The 20181-nt window shown below is 40.5% G+C and overlaps 1 protein-coding gene across 15 annotated transcripts in view; it reads right to left on the reverse strand.

Annotated features, from left to right (window-relative positions):
- Nucleotides 1-20181, reverse strand: part of CDC42BPB (CDC42 binding protein kinase beta) — an 80492-nt gene that overhangs the window by 46340 nt on the left and 13971 nt on the right. For all 15 annotated transcript variants that reach the window (XR_014947282.1, XM_085550595.1, XM_015865562.3 and 12 more), the window contains exons 2-3: nt 11767-11858; nt 1399-1482 (exon numbers count right to left, since the gene is read on the reverse strand). Coding sequence is in view for 14 of the 15 variants with exons in the window: in XM_085550595.1 (XP_085406721.1) it covers nt 1399-1482; nt 11767-11858 (176 nt within the window). In the remaining variant the exon portion in view is untranslated. The remainder of the gene's footprint in view (nt 1-1398; nt 1483-11766; nt 11859-20181) is intronic.

Below are 20181 nucleotides of genomic sequence, written 5' to 3' on the forward strand. Positions count from 1 at the left end.
CTACCACTCCTTGTAGCTTTTTCTTTACAGATAACCCTCTTTCAGCACTCGCTTGCCTAACAGGGTAGGAGGATTTAGTCATGGAATACGAAGACAACAATTTGTAAAGATTTCTCTCCTCAGGACATCTCTAATGCTTCAGCTATTTAGTCAGATCTCTTAATTAGGTCACTTCAAAAATGACTGAAGTAAGCCTGGTTGTATTTACATCAGAGTTTGGGAGTCCCCAAAATGCACATTAGGATTTAAACAAATTCTAGACTGAGCAATGAATTAATCCCACTGAAGTCTGCAGAAAAATTGTGCTGAATTTCCCCCCCAAAGACACTCAACTAAGAACCATTGATGCAGCATAGCCTGGAGCGGAGTTCTCCCGACAGCTACAAGGAGAGCAGGGCAGCAGCGGCTGCCTGTGGAGGAGAGCTGATGGACAGAGTGTGACTAAATCAGCCCAATGAAGTGTGAGGGGGCTTAATGAGAGGCAAGGGATTTATTCACAGGAAAAGAGGTGGAACTGACTCACTGAAAGGAAGGGAGAGACTGGGAAGGGTGGGCTGGGGAGGAGGGGAGGCATCAGGAGGCAGAAGAATAGGGCAGGGAAGGGTCAGTAGGCTTAGTCCTCAGCAAGTCCCTTGCCTTTGTCCTTTAACAGAACTTCTCCAAGTTGTGATGCATTACATATATTTCCCCCTCAATTAAATTGCTCATTTAACAGCTGATTTATATAGTACTTTTGCCATAAGGTTTCTCCTCCGCAGTGTAAGAGTAGGTATTATAGGAACAGGCCATTTACAGCATAGCAGGTCCTTTCCTCACCTGTGTCCCATTTATGTAATCTGTTGTGACACTGTACATCATCTCCTTTCATCAAAAATACTCTGTTTTAAATAGGCTTACCCTCTTAACATGTTTGTTTTACAATTTGAATCTGTGGTTCCAAAGTATTTAGTTACAGTTTTACCAGTTATATGAATCCTGTTATGAACAGAAGGATGCAAAGCTCCTTAATATATATGCTTTCAGAACGTGAGAGAAAAGAAGAACCTTTCATAATGCATTTGTATACAGCTAGGAATGCCATAGTAGCACCAATCTCAGCTTTCCTGTAGTCTTTAACTTGCCTTTACTGTAAACAAAAATCTAGCCAATAAATTCAGGGTAAGAACTAGGGCAGACTGTCTGCTAAACGAATACACAGTAATGCTGAGAACAACAGATGCCTGGAAGGGACTGTCAGACCTGATTGTATTAAAACAGCTTAGGAAAAAAAAAAGAAAAAGAAAAAAGAATGAAGCTCCTATGCTCATGAAATAATTTTTCCTAATCTCGAAGAATTTCAATGTAATTTTCCTGATGCTATTTTAAAAATTCTCCGCACTAGAGAAACATATTACTTACCTCTGCCCTTTTGAGCATTTCCCATTTATTTAGAATTTTCATTGCATAAATGCGCTCTGTACACTTCATTTTAACAACTGCAACCTGAAATAACAAGATATCTTTGTTTAACAAGAGCTCAGTCAGAGAAATAAAATATTTAAACAGCTTAACATTCGCACAGTGTTAATTAAGTTACTCAAGAGCCATCAACAATCAACTCACACAGATAAATTACAGCTTCTTTTCTCCCTCTATACTCCTCCATTACTGTCTACTTGATGCACAGCACACCATATGTGGTCAGCTGTTCATGAGCAAGTACAATGGAGATGATACAGGAAGAGTGCAAAGCTTTTCCTGTGAAGATGTGTAGTAAAATTGTATTATTTGTCAAGAACAAGCAATGTTCGTAACACCATGCCTGCAGACAACAAAGGAACGCTCAACAGGGCAGCCTTAGAAAACGAGGAAGGCTGCTGTCAATAGAATTACACTACATTTGACTAATTTGTTCTCACATTTCTGGTTTCAGAAACTTGAAAGATATTTGCCAATTAACATGCTTTTATGTACTATATGCAGATACTTAAAAAGAAGTGAAAATAGTATTAATTTACTTATTCATCATCTTGCTTGAAGCATTTCACTATGCATCCTGTGTATTAGACTTGCTTAGACTGGCCTTTTAGGAAAAGCAGTTGTTCTTATGGCTTTGCAACGGAAGAAAAAATGCAGAATAATGAAACTTCAAGGCTTGGGAATGCAAGGACTGCATTTCGATCATGACTTGTATTCTAAAAGAACAAAACTAATTCTTCCAGTAGTAAAGCCATCATTTCCACAAAATCCTTATGTCTGGCAAAGAAAAGGAGGAATCACAACTAGCACAGCAGCATTTTCTCAGGACTGCACAAGGACTGCCTGAATTTTTCTGCTGCTGTCCTATGTAAGAAGCATAAAATGCACCAACTTTCACTGCCTCCAACAGAGTTCTGAGTATCAGCGGGAAAAGTGACAGCAATCACATCGCTCTCTCCACTTCTGTTGGTTTACAACTGTTATCTATAAGGGATTCAGGGGATGCAGCAACTCCAAGCAGAGGTGGCCTGTAAACCAAGGCTGAAATAGTGCAGAGCAACACTGACCTTGAGGAGGGAAAAGAGAAATGCAGTATCTTACTGCACAGAAACTCCAGATGAGGGATGGGGGGGAACTGCTCTTGCAGTAACACAGGGATGAGATGCTCACATTCAGGCATTACACTCTGCAGTATACCTATGCCTCCCATCCCTCAGTATGTGAAGCTGCTGACCAGGTCACACCTACAGCTCACATGCACCTGCACACAGTGACACTGTGGAAAGAGACTTAAAGGAGAAAACTAGCAGAATCACATGGGAATTTAGCTCTAAATGCTGCTGGGGAAAACAAGGTGCTATGAGGAATCCTTGTGTAAGGTATGTATATGTCTATCTACAGCCACAGAGCATCTCAGCCTCCCCTGGTCTACAAATATCTCCCATAAACCCTATGCTGGCAGGAGAGGAATGATAAGTAAACATGGGGAAGTCTTACCCAAGCACAAATGGAACTGTACAAACCTGCCCTTTGGTAATGACCTAAAACGCTCTGCTTTGTTCCCAGCCTCATCACAGCCTTCTCATTAAAAGCTATAACAGTCTCTCCAGCCACAATTAATAGAATCGTTTGCCAGATGCAGCTAAAGGTATGCTGCAAGTTAAGCTGTGCATTACAACCTCTGGGAAACTGTAAGATGTTGACAAATCCTCTATATATGTTAAATTCTCTTTCACACAGAACTTGATCACTGGGGAAATACCCCAATCTCCTGTAGAAGGTCAGAGTAGAACACAATTCATTGCCGGAGAAGAATAAAAGCTGTGGGGCAGAAACAACTTACAGGTTAGCCTTGCAAGCCCTGAAGTAGCAATAATCAAGTTTCATTACAACGCAGTGCTTGAAGTGCTTGGTCTTCTATGTACAAACAGCACACAGAATGCAGACATGCACCTGTTGCACTTCATTCTAAGGCCATCACTGTTCAATAGCATCACAGGGCAGCACGAGTTTAACAATGACACATGCTAGGCCATTAAGATGTAAGGTGAGCTCAGCAATTTCATTCAATTTCAGAAATTAAAAAGCACCAAATGAAGTAAAAAGGTAGAAAGACGAAATAAAGTACCATTTTCTTACTACAGTTCTGGAACTCTACAACAGGTCGTTGTGGACACGTAAGTAACCATTCAGGAAACATTTAAGTATGCTCTTAATTCCCAAGAAACACTCATGGCAGTAGCCTCAGGAACTACTGATTACAGAATACAGGTGTGGTTAGGAAGTCCCTGAACCCACGGCTGCTGCAAGCTGGGAAGGAGCAGTTCTGATCCATCCCTACAATTGTTTTCCCATACCTGGCCACAAGGATGGGGTGTGGGTAATTAATCCAGATACACTTGACTCACAGAGGTTACTTTTGATACTTCTGTCAAGATACAAAACAAAAGTTACAACATGTCTAACCTCCATAGGCTCGGTTGAGGTGGAGCATCAACATTTCCGAATATTAAGCAATAACAGAGAAATGTGATTCTGTTTTATTGAGGAAGTCTGCAAACTGATAAGGAAGAGTTTCAGATAGGAGGGGTTCGGCCCTTCCTCTTCAGTGCAGCCCCTTCCAAGCCTGCACAGGGATCAGCTGGCACCATCCCTAGGACTCAAGATTCATGGCAACAGAAACACTGCAATAAAGCTCAAGTACATTTCCTCAGGGACATCAGAAAACCTAATGAATCTTCCTGCCTACGCTTCAACCAACTTAAGGCATATATGTGTCAGAAAAAAGTATGAGAAGTGGAGCTAAAGCGTAAGTGAGAGCCAACGGTGGTAACTACTATGCACAACACTCAGGTCTGTATGAATTTGTGCCACTCATTTCTTCTAGTACCTCAAAGCTCTGCTTCCCCTGTATTGCAATAAAATAAAACCCAAACCAATATAGCAGAAATAACCCTTTTACACTCTGGCAAGAGCTCAATTTTTTGTTTCTCAAATGGTCTCATAAAAGCCTCTTGCTGCATTCCACTCCTCAGAAGCCATCTGATATTGACATTTAGGGCGGTAATGTGTAAAGCTATCCCAGGCCAAATTCCACCTTCTCTTCTGCCTCGATGAAACCTATAGGGTAGGAATCCAAGCCAAATCAGCCTCAACAAACATGACAGAACTTCCCAGAACTGGACTCTGCCCTTTGGGTGACATGAGCAGCAACAGTAAGCAGTATTAAATTACAAATTTTGTTTTATGTAGATAGTAAGGATGATCCAAGAAACTGCAGAAATTCTTTAAATGCAAGTCTGAATTTCCAGAATACATTTAAGACAGTTAACAGAAATACTTTTTACTGGGACGCTTACAGATTCTTTGGTGCTCGACTTCTTGAAAATCACATTGATTATGAGGCAAATATAAAAAGAACTTCTCATCTCTAAAGGAGATGGGCGGACATATAGTTGACAGTACTTATGCAAACAGATCATAAGGAAAGGTTGTCAAGAAAAAGACACATGTGGTACTGCAACTGATAGGCAAAAATCACCAGCTGGGATGGGGGAACATTACTGCCTTGTGGAAACACAAAACCAGTGGAAACTCCACATACAGCCACACCTCAGAGAGATGACCAACCTGGAGCTGGTATGAAGGAGGGCTATTTAGATGGCCAAGGAACTAAAGTGCTTCTCAACAACGGGATTGAAAAAGCTTCGCTTAGAGGAAGCAAAAAGGGGGACATGATTGCTGCCTATAAATAAAATTGAAAGAAAGGACAACACTAATAAGGATGATGAAAGAGCTGCTTAGGCTAATGGACAATAAAATTACATGGATAAAATGGTGTAAAATTGCTATGAATTAACCTTTGGCAGGAACTTGAAATGGCTGCAGACATTTGAGCAGTTTTTAGACAAGCCTTTCATCCATGAGAAGAGAAAATGTCATTTCAGATGTAAACAATTTACCTGCAATGTCTTGTTACCAGACCCATAATTGAATATTACAGACATTTCCCCCAGTTAATGCTCCTAGATGTCTCTTTTATACTCCTATTTCTGTTTCACGCTCTTGATATCTTAGGTACATGCTACTAAAAAAACACTGCTAGAACTGCTTTATTTTCCCAACACTCTTGGATATGAGAAATATTTGACACATAGCTCATTAGTTAACAGTTAAAATACCACATTGTGGAGGAAAAACTGGTCTGGACTGTTACATTAGTTTTTTTTATGTCTACCCTACATTTAAAATGAGCAACCAGAGTAACTTTGGTGGTGTTCATATTCCATGGTTCCCATTTCCAAAGCAAAATAATAGCTTTTAGCAAACAGCACGGATCTGTCCTGCAAATAAGAAATTATTTTCTAAGTGCCAGGAAGAAAGATTCTGCAGAAGGTGGCCCTGAGCAACAGCAGGGCTTGTCCTCAGCAGTCAGAGTGTGAACGAGTGCAGTGGCACGAGGCAGGTCTGTCTGTGTGGGCTGTCCATCCAGCCACCCAGCTGGCAAGGGCTGTAGATAGCAGCAGCCTCTTTTGAAGCAATTTCAAAAGCAAACAGCTTCTTTGTCCATTTCTACTTCAGAAAACAACTTGTGAAGAGTGCAGTGTAGTAACGCAAAGCTAATTAAATATTTCTGGGGTACTCAGTAGCACTCACCAACAGGAAAGGCAACGTTAGGGGCAGTCTGCAGGATCACCACATCCCTGGTTTCTAGATGCAGCCAAAAAACTGAACATGGTACCCCAAATCTGAGAATATGGTGAGGACAAAGCATAAAGAGCACTGCCTCACACTGCCAACAGTGATTGTCAATAGGAAGTCTAGTTTTTGCATACTCTCTTCAGAGTCTAAATACATCTTAGCCACATAATAATGGGAACCACATAATTCATCAGAAACCCATGGAACGCAGAATCAATCCTGCTCTGCCAACCACAATTTATTTTCTTCTCAAAACATTTTTAGGTGTCTTGCTTCCAGCTAGGATGCTAAGCTCCTGTAGAGGTAGCAAGCATTATTACTAGATGATTACAGGCATTATCCTACATGATCCTTATGGTCCCTTCCAACCTAAGCCATTAAATGCAAAATAAAAGAAAAATTACTAAATATTACATGGATCAAGTCTGCAAGCATTTACAGGAAAAAAAAATAAATAAAAATCTATAATCTATCAGTAGTGTAGATAAGTGATGCTTACAAGGGACACTTTAAGAATTCTAGTTATTTTTATGCTAAGCAAATTCCACCCTTCCGCTGCAACAACAATAAGTGCTGCTCACTCAAAAAAAAACCCCTTACTAATAAACAAGGGAAGGAAAACAAACAATTGTTTGGGTCCGATACTGCCAAATTTCCAGGAGGTGTCAGCCACTTTATATAATGCAAGTTCCCCAACAACGTACATCTTGACACAGTTCTTCCCTCAACAGCAGCTTGCTATTGAAAAGTGTTACTACTGCCAAGCATCTAAATAGCCCTCTATGCAAAATAAGGAAAAGTGATGTTTAAGAATAATAAGTACGTTGCTAATGAGGTTAGCTGAAGCCTGCAAAGGAGCAAGTGCAAGTACTTAGGGACACAGTCTCCACACACAGGACACTCATCCTATCTATCCCTTAACCACATGTCAGCACTAGGAATCCAGGTTTCCTTGGTGGGCAGAGGCAGCACCAAGCACACAGACAGCACATCCTAGGTTGGTCTACGTTTCTCAGGTAGACACAGTCCCACAAAGCAAAGTTTCTTAAGACATTTCCTTTCAAATAATGATCCACAGTGTTTCCAGACAAAAGGAGCAGACAGCCACATGCAAATTTCAAGCTACAGAGATATATGTATTTATAAAAGTCTAAGAGCTGGAGTAGTTTTCCATTCTGTTCTTACAGTCTTTACACTTTCTCCAAGACTCCAGACCCTGCACAGTATTCCCGTTCTTGTTCATGAAGATAGGACACTGAAGTTGTGAACAGAAATGAGAATTAAGATTTCAGAAAATCATTCTAGTTCTGATTTTATTTCAGAGGGCTCTCTATTGTTTTATTCCTTCTGGAAGTTTCCCCTCTGTATGTAAGCCAATTAAAAAAAAGAGTGAAAGTAATATGTGGGCACCTAAAAATGTTCCAGCCAGGTATATACACCTGCATACACCATAGGAGATGGCTGAAAACCAGGAGTAGTTTATCTGTCTTACAGTCAACATTTCAAATTATAATACCATTCTAGCTGTCACAGACACAAAGTCAAACTATTCCAAACTATTCTTCATAACTATGAAACTTCTGAAGAAAATTAATCAAGTTCTTAAGCCAGTGACTCCAAGACTCAGAGCCTTAAATATTCCCGTAAAGGATATTCAGACACGTAGTTTACCATGCATGCAAAGTAGCTGGCTAAGTTTATGAGAAAAGGAGAACTGTGTGTTTTGGCAGGTGGCTTCAGAAGAAATCTCCAGGTCCTGAGCTAGGCTATTTTTGTCTTAGCATAATAATGAGAACTTTAAGAAATATTTTTTCTTTTGCTTTCTCAATTCTCCTTTGCTCTAAGAACGTTCACTCAGGTGGTTTTGGATTACCAGCTGTTTTCTTCTTCTCATATTGCTGGAAAAAGCGTGAAGAATCAGGCTGAGTTCTGTGGGTTTGAAAAGGAAAAAGGAAGAAAAAGACACTGCGTAACTTCTCTGCCATTGGGGATTATCAATCTGCCTTTAATTAGATACTGCTCTGTATGGAGGGACACACACATGCCATCTCAATCCACTTCTTGGTCAAGGACTCTCTGTTCTTGGTTTTATATGTTGTGTGGCAAAATTGATTCTGTCTAATAACTGCTGTTACGTCTTCATTTGAGTTAAGCTATCTTTCTTCAAAGCTACTGATTTATGCAAAAGTTCTCTGCTAAGACTGAAAACCCCTGGGGTTCTCAAAGAAGTTTGAAGTAGCTAAACTGTGGGTATAGCTGCTATAGACATTGAGGAGAATGGAACGATAGTTTTCAGCCTTTCTGAAGTCTGCCTCATTTAGCTGTTCAGCTTGTTAATTTAAACTACTTATATTTAGCAGGAATATGCTTAGTTTAATTTCGATCAAATTCTTTATGCGCTTCAACAAATACAATATTTTACAACTGTATTTTGAGCAAATAGGTTTTTGTTTGTTTACAATCAACAAAAAAGAAACCTTATCAATAGCCCCTATAATCCCATTAACTAATCTATAACACAGTTCCTACATGCGTATGATCATACCATGAGAAAATTACTTTCTGGCAAGTGGGAATGAAGATCAGTGAACCTCAGATCAATGATTCCTGAATAATTTGAACTGATCAAAAATTTTCAAGCTGCTACAACAATAAACCTTTAACTTAAAAAGACATACAAGACAATGTAAAACTGACAGATAACGAATGGTGCCTGCTTTGTGAGCTCTCACAGCTCCAGAAGGATGAAATAAAGATGTTTTATCATTCCACTTCTTTGAAACTTCATTTTCCCTGAGATGAAGTGGGAAGGGGCAGAATCTACCAGTTGCTTTAGACATGTCATGCTTTTCCAAGTGAAATAATATGGAAGGCATTAATTCATGCACCCCAAATAGTATTAGCAAAAATTTCCACAGTGAATGCATACCTTTTATACACCTCTTGACTCAAAGCTAAGGAAAGCCATCCTAAACCTCCTAACAAGTACAAACAGAAATCACTGAAAAGTTAACAGACATACTTAATCTGCTGCTATATTGAGATTTCAAACTGGGGAAAACCCTAAGTAGAAAAGATCTTCATTTTGAAAAGCACAGAGCAAGTCCTCCCTTAAAGCTGTAACAAGGCTTTAGAGCTTTACAACATCACACAAGACTTCTACTTCATCACATAAAAGCATGTAAATTCTCAACATTTGACAGAGCCCTTTGTCTATAAGTCCAAGGTTGCTTTTAGAAGCATTCTACAACATAGTTCCTCTCCTGCTAGATATCAGAACTTAAAAAAGCATCAGGAAATGAATCCTGTTTCTGTGTGCAAGTTACAGAGAGCAATGTGAAAAGAGTTTACTGTTATATATTCACTGATTTTAGGATTAAGAGGAATATTCTGGCAAAGGCATTCCTAATTCTGGCTCCATCTGCAAGTCACTAATGAAAGGTTCCCTTGTCCTGAAATCATTTTTGATAGCTATAGCATTCACAAGTTTAGTTCTGAAATGGTCCAGAAACCCCTTCTAATCCCGCCAAAGGACAAACCGCCAAAACACTAATCTAAAATCCTTCAGATATCAGATCTGGTCACAGTCACTATGGCGAGTAATTTGGCACAAAAGGACCAAAAAAAGCAGATCAAAGTAGGCCATGCTGAGCCTTCCATCAATACTATATGCAGTTCTGGAATTTTTTTTCAGAGTGTATCCAGTCTGGTCTCCTAGACCAAACACGCTTTGATGCTGCCAGAAGAGTTAAAACCAGTGACTGATTTTTACGTACTCACTGGGGTCAGAAGCACATTTTGTGTATACCTGGAACAAAGGTTCTCATTTAGTTTCCTCCAAAAGAAATCCAGGTCACACATAGCAAAACCATTCTACAGTGGGTTCACTGTCTACAAAACTGTGCTATGCTACTGCTTTGAATCAAAACTCTAACAGACATATAGACAGTTACTTATTACTGACTTGATTTTCTGGGTCCTTTTATTTGGCCATATACCTTTTCGCTCAGACTTCTATTCTACACTTGATTTGTGCTTTCAGTCCTTCCTTGGACTTACCAACTTGCATTTCCCATTTCAGGTCTTCTCATGTGAGCTCTTGCAGAACTATTCTGCCTAAAAGTCATGCCCAAGTAACACATTCCAGACGAAAGCTAACACTTAAATGAAACAACCAATGGATTGTAATTTATTTTTTTTAAACAAATATTGCAACTCATGAAGTTCAAACTCCACTAGAAAGCTGACTTTTACTTTACTCATCAAGATCTTAGAATTTACCTGGACATTTTATTTAAGACACTCATGTATTTGGAACAGCAATGCTCACTGTAACTACATACAAACTAAAGCACTACACTGTTAGAGAATGGGAAAGATTAGAATATATTCTTGAAACATGAATTTCTATCTCCGTAGGTGTCTGTTGTTTCCACAAGCAGTTCCTGAATAAAATGTTGTTGATCTGAAGGTATTATTTCATCTACTACCAATTCCACATACACACAGAAACCTCACTGCTTTCTGAACCAAGACTGAGTAAGGTCCTGGCATTTTTCTAGCTCCATTTCTAGTCTGCCTATGATAGCTCTACCCCACAATCACTTTGTGAAAGTCTGACATATGAAGGGCACAACACGCTTGAATGGAAAGCCCTGCACAGCACACAGTCCTGCTCTCCGTGGAGACAGCAGCTGAAGATAAGCCTTAGCCAGCGGTAGCAGAAGTTGCAACCAAGTGCTAATGGGTCTGAGTGAGCCAATAATGGCTGCCACTATGTTTGACTTACACCAAAAGAATCTTCTTGAAAGAAATCTAAATTTTTTACTTCCAGAAATCCTCTACATAATCATCTGTTTTGCTGACAGCCGTACCTTTAGTTACATGTATTCAAATGCAGAAAGTGTTGTTCTGAGGTTCCCCAGCAGTCTCAGGTATCCTGTGCCTCCTAGAGGGAATATACTCACAAACACTTTTGCCAGGGTCAGGCCCTCTCAGGCTTCTGTGATTGATGAGACTTTCATTAAGCATATTAAGAAGTACAACTTCAGTCCAGGGTTCTGGGCCTGGCAAGTCCTCAAAACACAAGGCGTTCCTATCATCCCAGCATGATTCAACTTGCTGTCCAAAAAACAGATCCAGCAGCCTTTGATCTTCAAAGATGACAGGGAACAGCCTCTGAGGCAGCCTAATGCGTCGTTCTGCATTACCAGATTGCTACAGAGACGGGCAGATGGGTGGAGCAGCCTTTGCATTCCTACCATAGAAGCAGCCCAGTTGTGTTAAATTACAGCAGCACAGAAGAGTAAGTACATATGGCAAGTGGGAGAAAGGATCCCAAAGTCAGTTGTGCAGCTGCTGTATGAGACCACTGAGCTCTCACACACGGAATAGGTGCTTTGCTCCAATGAAATCAGAAGTAGCTAATCACAAGAATACAAGAAGAAGACAACAGAAGCCCTGCTTCAAAGTAAACAGCCAGCATCTCACATTTGCAAGTATTTTAATTCATCTGTGTGAATCTTTTGTCATTAGGACAAATGCAGGTCAACTGCATCAAGAAATCAGAAGAACAAAGGATGAGAATTATGTTACAAAGTAGCTTACCTCACCAAATGCACCTCGTCCAATCACTTTGATAATTTCAAAGTCATCACGATGAAGCTGCATCTCCTTTACCAGTTTTGTAAACGGTTTTGCTGTTTAGGGGAAAAGAAAAAAGGAAAACTCGATTATTAAAAGAAATTTTCTAAGTCAAGGTAATCCATTAGACAGAAATCTGAAGTACTTGGTTTATTTATTCCAACTACTTCTAGAACATACAAATAGGAGGGAAAAAAAGCTCTATGCAATTAACAGAATTCTAAAAAGAAGTTCAGTTCCCTAAATAGTCAAACTTTTGTCTTATGACAAAATCACTATCTCGACCTTCTGTTCTAAATTAGCTCATCTACACCATTTATCCATCACCAAAAAGCACAATGTGTGACACAGCGCTAATAACTACATGACTACTCAGCTTTCTGGAGCTGCAATCCACTAGAGCAGAGCACAACATTAACTACAACAGACATAGAAATTAAATGAGCTTTCCTAATTTTATGACAAGAAAACTACAGATTCCACAACAATTCACCCAAACATATGGATGGGCATTACCAACTCCTGCCAAGTTTTCACAACTTGCTCTCAGAAGGGAGGATGTACTCCATGAGGCCACATGGGAGAAAACCATCAGCAAAAACTCACTGCTGCTAATAGAACAAAGAAATACCTCCACTAAAGAACAGCTACACTGTTTGCTTGTTTGTTTCTTTGTTCTTGGGAAAGAACTTAAAATTGAAAGAAACTATGTCTGCAGAGAAAAGCACTAGTCCTATATCCCTAAGGAATGGATCCTTCAAGATGGAGGGATAAGCAGACCCCATTTCCTTCACCACCATTTCTATTAGAAAACTGCACAAGTTCTGCATCAATCCTGCTGTTTCATCCCCATTTGTTAGCAGAAGTACTATGGATTGAAATGACTTTTTAACCCATAGAAATGAACAAAAACCTTTTCCCTCCTAAAAGGAAGTCACCATTGTTACAAGCTATTCATGCCCTTCACGAATGTTGGCATTTAAGTATTTAGCAAATGCTGGTGTTAGTAAACACAGTAACTTCAGTAGCAACTCTTGGAAAACATAGCACCAAACACAAACATCTGAATGTACAGCATGACATGGTGGATAGTACTTCACCCCAATGGACAAACTCAGGTCTTTCCAAGGTCTTTAAAAGTTTCTCAAAAGTAAATAAAATTTGAAAGCAGAACCTAACATGCACAGAATATCTCATCATCACAGATACCAAAATGGAGTTTATGTAACAAATCAGAGCCCAGAGGAGGCAGCAAGCCAGTAATTCCCTTAAACTGATACTTGCTTTATTGACATTTTGGAGCAGAACATTGTTTATATCAGTATGTAGCCTGCTGCTTTCAAGTACTGGATTGCACAATTCCTACTTCTTAGTAAGTTACATCAAAAAAACATTTCTAGACTGCTTTCCTGTTTTCGCCTCAGGACTGCTGCTGTTCCTCAGCTGCCTTATATCCAAATGAGCAGCGTACACACAGTGAGAATAAGGGGTGCACAAACTTGTTCCACAAAGTATCAGAACACTATTTGTCCTTGCCAGGATGATGCCAAGCAATACGCCCACTGACACAGAACCAGTAAGGGGCTTCAGATTTCTTTTTCTGCTTTATAAATGGAGAACTGAAAGTAGTTTTGTTTTGTTTTGTTTTTCCATACACTGGAATGAATTATTACATTTCAGCAATTAGTTTTTATCCCAATATTAACAGTTTGAGTTGATGTAATACTTAATGAAAGTATTTTATCCTGGCAAACAAAAGCATTAACCGTACTGGGGGTTTTGTTGGCAGCAACTACTGAATTTGGTTATATATACTGTTGTCAGGGTAACTCTAGCTCTGAGTAACTGCATGAGCTTGTTTATTCATGACTGAAACTTCAAGCAAAATTTGGGATAGGCGTTTTACGTGCAATGTATTTGTATGCATCACTGTGTTCTCACTCAAGCTGATTTAGCATTATTGTACTTGCGCTTGCTTGGAAGAAGGATGTTCTCCATAAGTCCACATAGGGGGAAAAAAAAACAACTCCTGATTTTAAGGAGCCAAGAAATGTCTGCTTTCAAGAATAGTACACAAAACAGTCACAGTCTATGTTTTGATCAATATTCATACATTGAATGAAACGCCAACATTCATTTCTTCACTGAAAACCAAGGTATTTACGAAAGACATAATTCTTCTCCACAAAATATTATATTCCAATCATGTTCTCTTCTTTTCCCGATAGATGGAACCGCGATGCTTTGTTTGCACAGAAAGAAAACATCAATTTGAATAACTGGAAAACATAATTTGAAGCCCATAGGTAAATAGGTTTGTGATTTAGGTTTCTTTCATACATCTACACCACAGTCAATTATGGCATCCAACAAAAAATGTTTGCAAATGGATCCGTTTAGAGGGACCAGGAGCCACAGGAGGTGTAGCAAGGTGATGTGACACGGCAATGGGGCAGGGCAGGTGCACTCCAGCCCCAGCCAAGGGCAGCGATGCTTTGGAGCTGTACTTTCCCTTCAGATTCTGTTAATAAGTTACTCTCTAGAACCACAAAAGGTAGTGCCCTTATGTCGTAATGGACCAAAGCCTACCTGTGGGCTTATGGCACCTCCTGTTTCAGCAGAGGAGCAGTCCAGCAGCTACAATTTGAGGACTCCACGTTTTGTTTGGCAGTGCAAGGTTCCAGAAATCCAGAGTCACAAAAATCACTGAGTGGAAGCCGCCAAATGTTCAGGAACATCTGATGTCTTGTTATTATTGGCAACTTTGTGCTTTAAATAAATGTGACAACTCTAAGTATCTAGCACAGAATCACAGGACAATTCAGGATGAAAGGGACCTTGGGTGGTCTCCAGACCAGCCTCCTGCTTGCATCACTGTCATCGCTCATTTCAGAGCAGGTTACCTGGGGTTCTGTCTGGTCAGCCCTCAAAAACTACCATAGATGGAGCTTCCATCACCTCTGTGGACAACACATCTAAATACTGTGCTGCCCTGCCCCAGAGTGTCACATATCAGAACTGATCTAGGTTTTAAACCTATATAATGAGAGGATAACACTCAGGCAGACCTGCCCAGAAGGCACATCCAAACCGTCTGTCGCACAGAAACCACACTCCCATTATCTACCCGCTCCCTGTACAAAAAGGTATGGTAGGAAACTGTGAGAATTGCATAATATCCATGTCAAAGAAACAACAAAACAATGCAGATAACTGTCTGTGGAGCCACACTCCTGTCAGGCAGATCCAATATCTCACTTAAGATGTTGTTTTCTTTGGAGGAAGAACATGAAAGAGAAGCAAGTTTTACTATTCCCTCAACCACCCCTAACTTACGTTCTAGAAATCAAGTAACTTGCTTGCCCTTTGTGCACCCTTTTCAAAGAAACAGCATTCCTGTGATATTGCTGCTAAAACTGCAGGCTGACAGGTTTAACAAGTTAGTGCTTGTATACATGTCTTGAGATACCCACACCCAGGTAGCCCCAACCAGCTTACGAGGGCTGATAAATACCTCTCACAACCCACTCTCTGGAGTTTTAAAGAAGTACAATCCACTCTTTACGTGATCATGAAACTTTCCCTCTATTTCAGAAATGTAAATTTTTGCTAATTCCTCCATCCTTTGTTGGCTCCAGCCTTAATTTCTTCCAATTATAGATCCTTGCTTCCCTTTTCCTGTGCTGGCCTGTTTCCTCTTATCCACCCCTGAAAATGCTTTTTTTCCTCAGTTTGATTTCCTAAGGAAATAAAGGATCACACTTTGGCAGAGTATCCATTCCTCCTTCCCCTAACCTTTGATCCCAGCTCAGATATTTGATTCCCCATTTATGAAATTTCACTTAAAATGTCCAAAGATATTAAGTTACTCCCAGTTTTATGAGGACTGAGGGTGATAGAAGACACCCACTGTGTCATCCCCATGAAAGGAAAGGCTGTAGCAGGAATACAGTTGGGCAGTCCTTATATCCTGAGCTGCAAAATGGACATACCTTGTCATCCCTAGGTATGGAGGGAGCTATAGGTACAGTATGGTGACAACAAAACCCCCAAGTGATGAAAGAAAATGTGCATCAGAAAAGATAAGGCAACACAGTGGGAAGGGCAAAGGGTTGTGCCAGCAATCCCAAACTCATAGGAAGCCAAACTTCAAAGTTCTTCTGTTTACAGAGAAAGGCAACATGTTGTTCTTTATGGCATATCATTGAGCATTTTACTTGTGCCATGTCCCACCTTCCATCTTCACATGTGCTACACAGACACACTTACTTCACCTATCCAGCCTGCCTCTTACTCAATGATCCGACTCTTCATCATTCACTCAGCATTCATTACACAAGCAAATTCAGTGGTGCAAGACTTTGGTGTTTAATCCAGTAATAACCAGAGAAGCGCTGCCTAGTTCCCATTGCAAGGCATTCACAGATCTTGCAGAAGAGTCTCTCGAGTAGGACGCTGCTCCATGCTGAGCCATCAAGTCTCATAGTTGGTCAGCGTTTCGTTAAATGACACATACTTACACATAACAGCACAACACCAGCAACACCTGAACTTTCTTGAGATCGATTGCGAGTGCAAAAACGACTAGGTGCTAAGTTTATTAATAAAGTTGAGATTGTATTATAAAACTTAAAGTTGGTACACAAATGCTTTTGAAAGAGCAAACAACAAGAAAGAAACCCCAGATCTTCCCTGAAGACATAACTCGGTCACAGGATTAGCCCTGCTTGACAAAAGTCTTCTGGCATAAGTAAAGCACGGTGCCAGACCACTTGCAGTCAGATATCTCGATGGTGCTTGGACTTACTTAGATCATATAAACCACATCAAACTCCTTAAAGATTTAAATGGGTGAAACAGTTGCTATTTTTGTTGTAAACCAAGACCATACATTCCGTGGTTTCTGCATTTTGCTCCAGTCACAGAAAAAATAACTCTGGCATTTAGGATTTTATATAACAACCTATATGATAGAGGTATTACCACGCTAAAGAATAATCACAGCAGGAAATGCCACAAAGAAAAGGAATTCAGTAGCTGCACTGATACTGATCCTATTGGCACAGCTAACTTTTCTGGCAGAGGAGTACAGTATTTACCTTGAAACATCATCTGTGGGCACTGTTACTTATTAAGCACACTTTTTGTGTGGCGAGACCCAAAAGCAAGTACCACATAGAAGGGCTCCCTGGGCAGCAGTACGCTTCCATTTGCCAGCTCACTGATGAATGCTACCACCGACACTCAATAGCTGGCCCGCTGCCCAACTCGCCCATTCACCTACAGTGAAAGGCACTAAAGATAACACTGGAGACATGCAAATACTGAAGAATGCACAGATCGTTCTCAGCAGTCTGAGTGGCAAAATGCACCGCCAGTGCAACTGCTGGCAAAGCAATGGGGCTTCTCTGAGACCTGCACAGCACCAGAGGCCTAGCAGGCAAAAGAGGAAACAAGCGTTGGCTTACATGTGCAAGAACAAACATCCGACAACTATTTCCTGTATCTTTAGGTCTCTCTGAAAGCAAATCCTATTTCCATAGAAACTACAGGAGATACAAAGAGCACAATAATACTATTTGCGACTGTTTTGTAGCTGAGAATTGTCTCTATCTCACATTGCTTCTGCCGCCACTGAACTGCACCATCCACCACCTCACTGCACTGACATCCACTCCTTGGTCTCATTACTCTATGAATGTCAATGGGCACCATTTTCTCCACACTGAGGAATTCAGTTCCACAACTTCAATGCCACCTGCACAGATCACACCTGAAGGTAACGGCATGTGCTAATGCAACAGTGGATGCGTATATAGCTGAGGAACCTTCTTTGTGAGGTCTACCAGAGGAAGAAGCTCACGGCAGAGTATAGATATTTCATCTTCAACTTTTTCCTCACGAGGCTCAGATCCCACCCAGAAAATACATTAAGTCATACACAAGCTCACTGAATTACAGGTTTTCCCTGGAACTGACTCCTTAGTTTCCCAGATATTTAAGACAAGTGAAGGGGGAGCCCGCACGACCACTGTAATCCAGGAAATCCATTCTGCTGCTGAAAGACTTCCTCCTCATTCCTTCCCACCACGGCCCCCCTTTGATTGTTTGGATCATCAGGAGTGTCCCACTTTGATTGTCTGGATCATCAGGAGTGCTCACGTGGCACATCAAACCAGGAAACATTTGCAGGCAAAAACTAACTTGTCTGTCCATCCCCTCCCACCGAATCATTCACCCAACATGACTCACTCACAGCTGCAATGCTGGAGCATCAGCCCGGGGCAGGCTGCAGGAAGAGATTGGAGAGGGACAAAATGGCCTTTTTTGGAATTAATGTGGACCTACTTCACACTGCAATCAGCATGTATCTGCCATGAGAGCATTTCAAGCCAACCTTCAGCACACTAGGACAGAATCTTCCAAGATACACGTCAAAACACTGTAAGAAATGCATGGCAACAAACACGGAATATTGTTTTTGCTTAGTGTAGATTTATTTGTTCTGGTACCTGAATTTTTCTGTATTCCAAATACGAGGCCAATTTTCGCAGGTGTTGGGAGAGACCATTTAAGCCATAGCAAATTGAGATTACATACTGAAGCACATCAGTAATGGAAAATTGTTTCATGCTTCAATGTGAATCACTAGTTCCAAACAGTAAAATATCCATGATTCAACCTCCTTTATTTCATAACAAAGCTGTAAATATTTTAAAAATCCCCTGATTTTACTGCAGGACAAATGATCTAAAGAGCGAGTTAAGAACAATTTTTGTACAACAGTTTGAAAATTATGACTGAAAAGGAGGGAAAAAAGTTGATATTTGCACTTATTTTCCAGATGGTTTCAAATGAAAGATGAAGGAAATCTTGAATTTGAGCTCACTTTTGTTTCAAACTCTAAGTTTCAATAACTTAAGAGTGATTCCAAATTGTATCAGATTCAAATCTCTCACACATCCTGCTAAGAAATGAAACAATTCCAGACTGATGACCACGCTGTGCTGCTATAACCTTACTTGCATTAAGGAAGTAGCACTTTATCACAAAGTTCTACCTTCCCCAGTCACATGCTTTATTTCGTCTTAAAAGTAAAACTACAAAGACCATAATCACTTCATCAATTCTTACTTACAGAAAATAAACTTCTCTTTTACTTCCTCCAGATAAATGGAAGACAGTCTGAAGTAGCTGAACACTTCATATATGCATTATGTAACAGCAAAATGTATAATTTTCATTGGTTCTATATTTACCACATGCCACCTCCATTAAAAGATTGATGCTCCTATTAATAAGCTCTTCTTGGCAAAGCACCTCCACATACATTCAGTGACAGGAGAACAATTCACCTTCCGAGGCACCATTTTTCCAAGCCTACATATTTAGCACAAATTTAAGCTGTAGTTCAATTAAACTGGAGTGATCTAGGATCCCTGCAACCAAAGGACAGCCTCACAGTCCTGCTCTCTGCCTTCTTGTGTCAGCTCTAACAAACTCTGCTGGTCACACCTCACCGATCTGATTCTGCTCACTAAAGCAGCAGAAAGCTGAGCTACCAAGCTACCCAAAGCAAGCATTTCCAGGTAGTTTAGCAAATGGAATCATCAGCACTGAAGGGTCAGAGAGGCCGTTACACCACACGAGCAAGAAAAGGAAAAGAGCTCAGTTTTTTGTTTCTTATTTTTCCAGCAGCAGTCATCTTAAATAGCACAGACCAAGGTGAGATGAAGCATGCACACAACAGCCTTTGCCGCAGCCTTGTTGGTGCAGTGCTGGCCCGCCTTAATGCTGCTGCATGCTAAACAGAACGAGGAGCCAAATCAGATCACAGTTACCTTTTTTCCATACTTCATTTCTCATCCAGATCAAGAGAATCATCGGGGAAACAAAAGACAGAGGAGATGGAGCACCAGATCCAGGTAATACTGCACCTGGCTTTTGTTGGTTGAGAAATGTTTATTATTTCTTTTTGATGGCTCAAGACTGCAACACTGTACATAAACACCCTGAACTGTTTTCCAGCTTGCAGAGTTTAGACAGCAACACCTCCTTGAAGCCAGGAGGCACATCCTTCTGCTCACTGCACTTTTACATGGCAGCACAGGGCATTTTCTCCAACATCACTCACCCAGTTTCAGAACTTCCTTCGAGCCCCAGATCTTATTGTAAGGTCAACGAAAAGTCAAACTGCTGCTGCAGGTAAAGGCGATAAAGATGCCCACCGAGGAATTACTGCAACCAAAGACAAGCACCTCGAGTTTCTCAGAGGCAGAGAAGAGTGAAATTACCTTTAAATCTGCAGAGAATACTCCAAAAGTCTCGTGCTAAAACTCGTCTCACATTATAGCAAAAGGCTTTGAGAGATTTACCTAT

Source organism: Coturnix japonica, chromosome 5, assembly GCF_054131305.1.
Source record: "Coturnix japonica strain WE chromosome 5, WE-NBRP24, whole genome shotgun sequence".
In the NCBI taxonomy this organism is placed as follows: domain Eukaryota; kingdom Metazoa; phylum Chordata; class Aves; order Galliformes; family Phasianidae; genus Coturnix; species Coturnix japonica.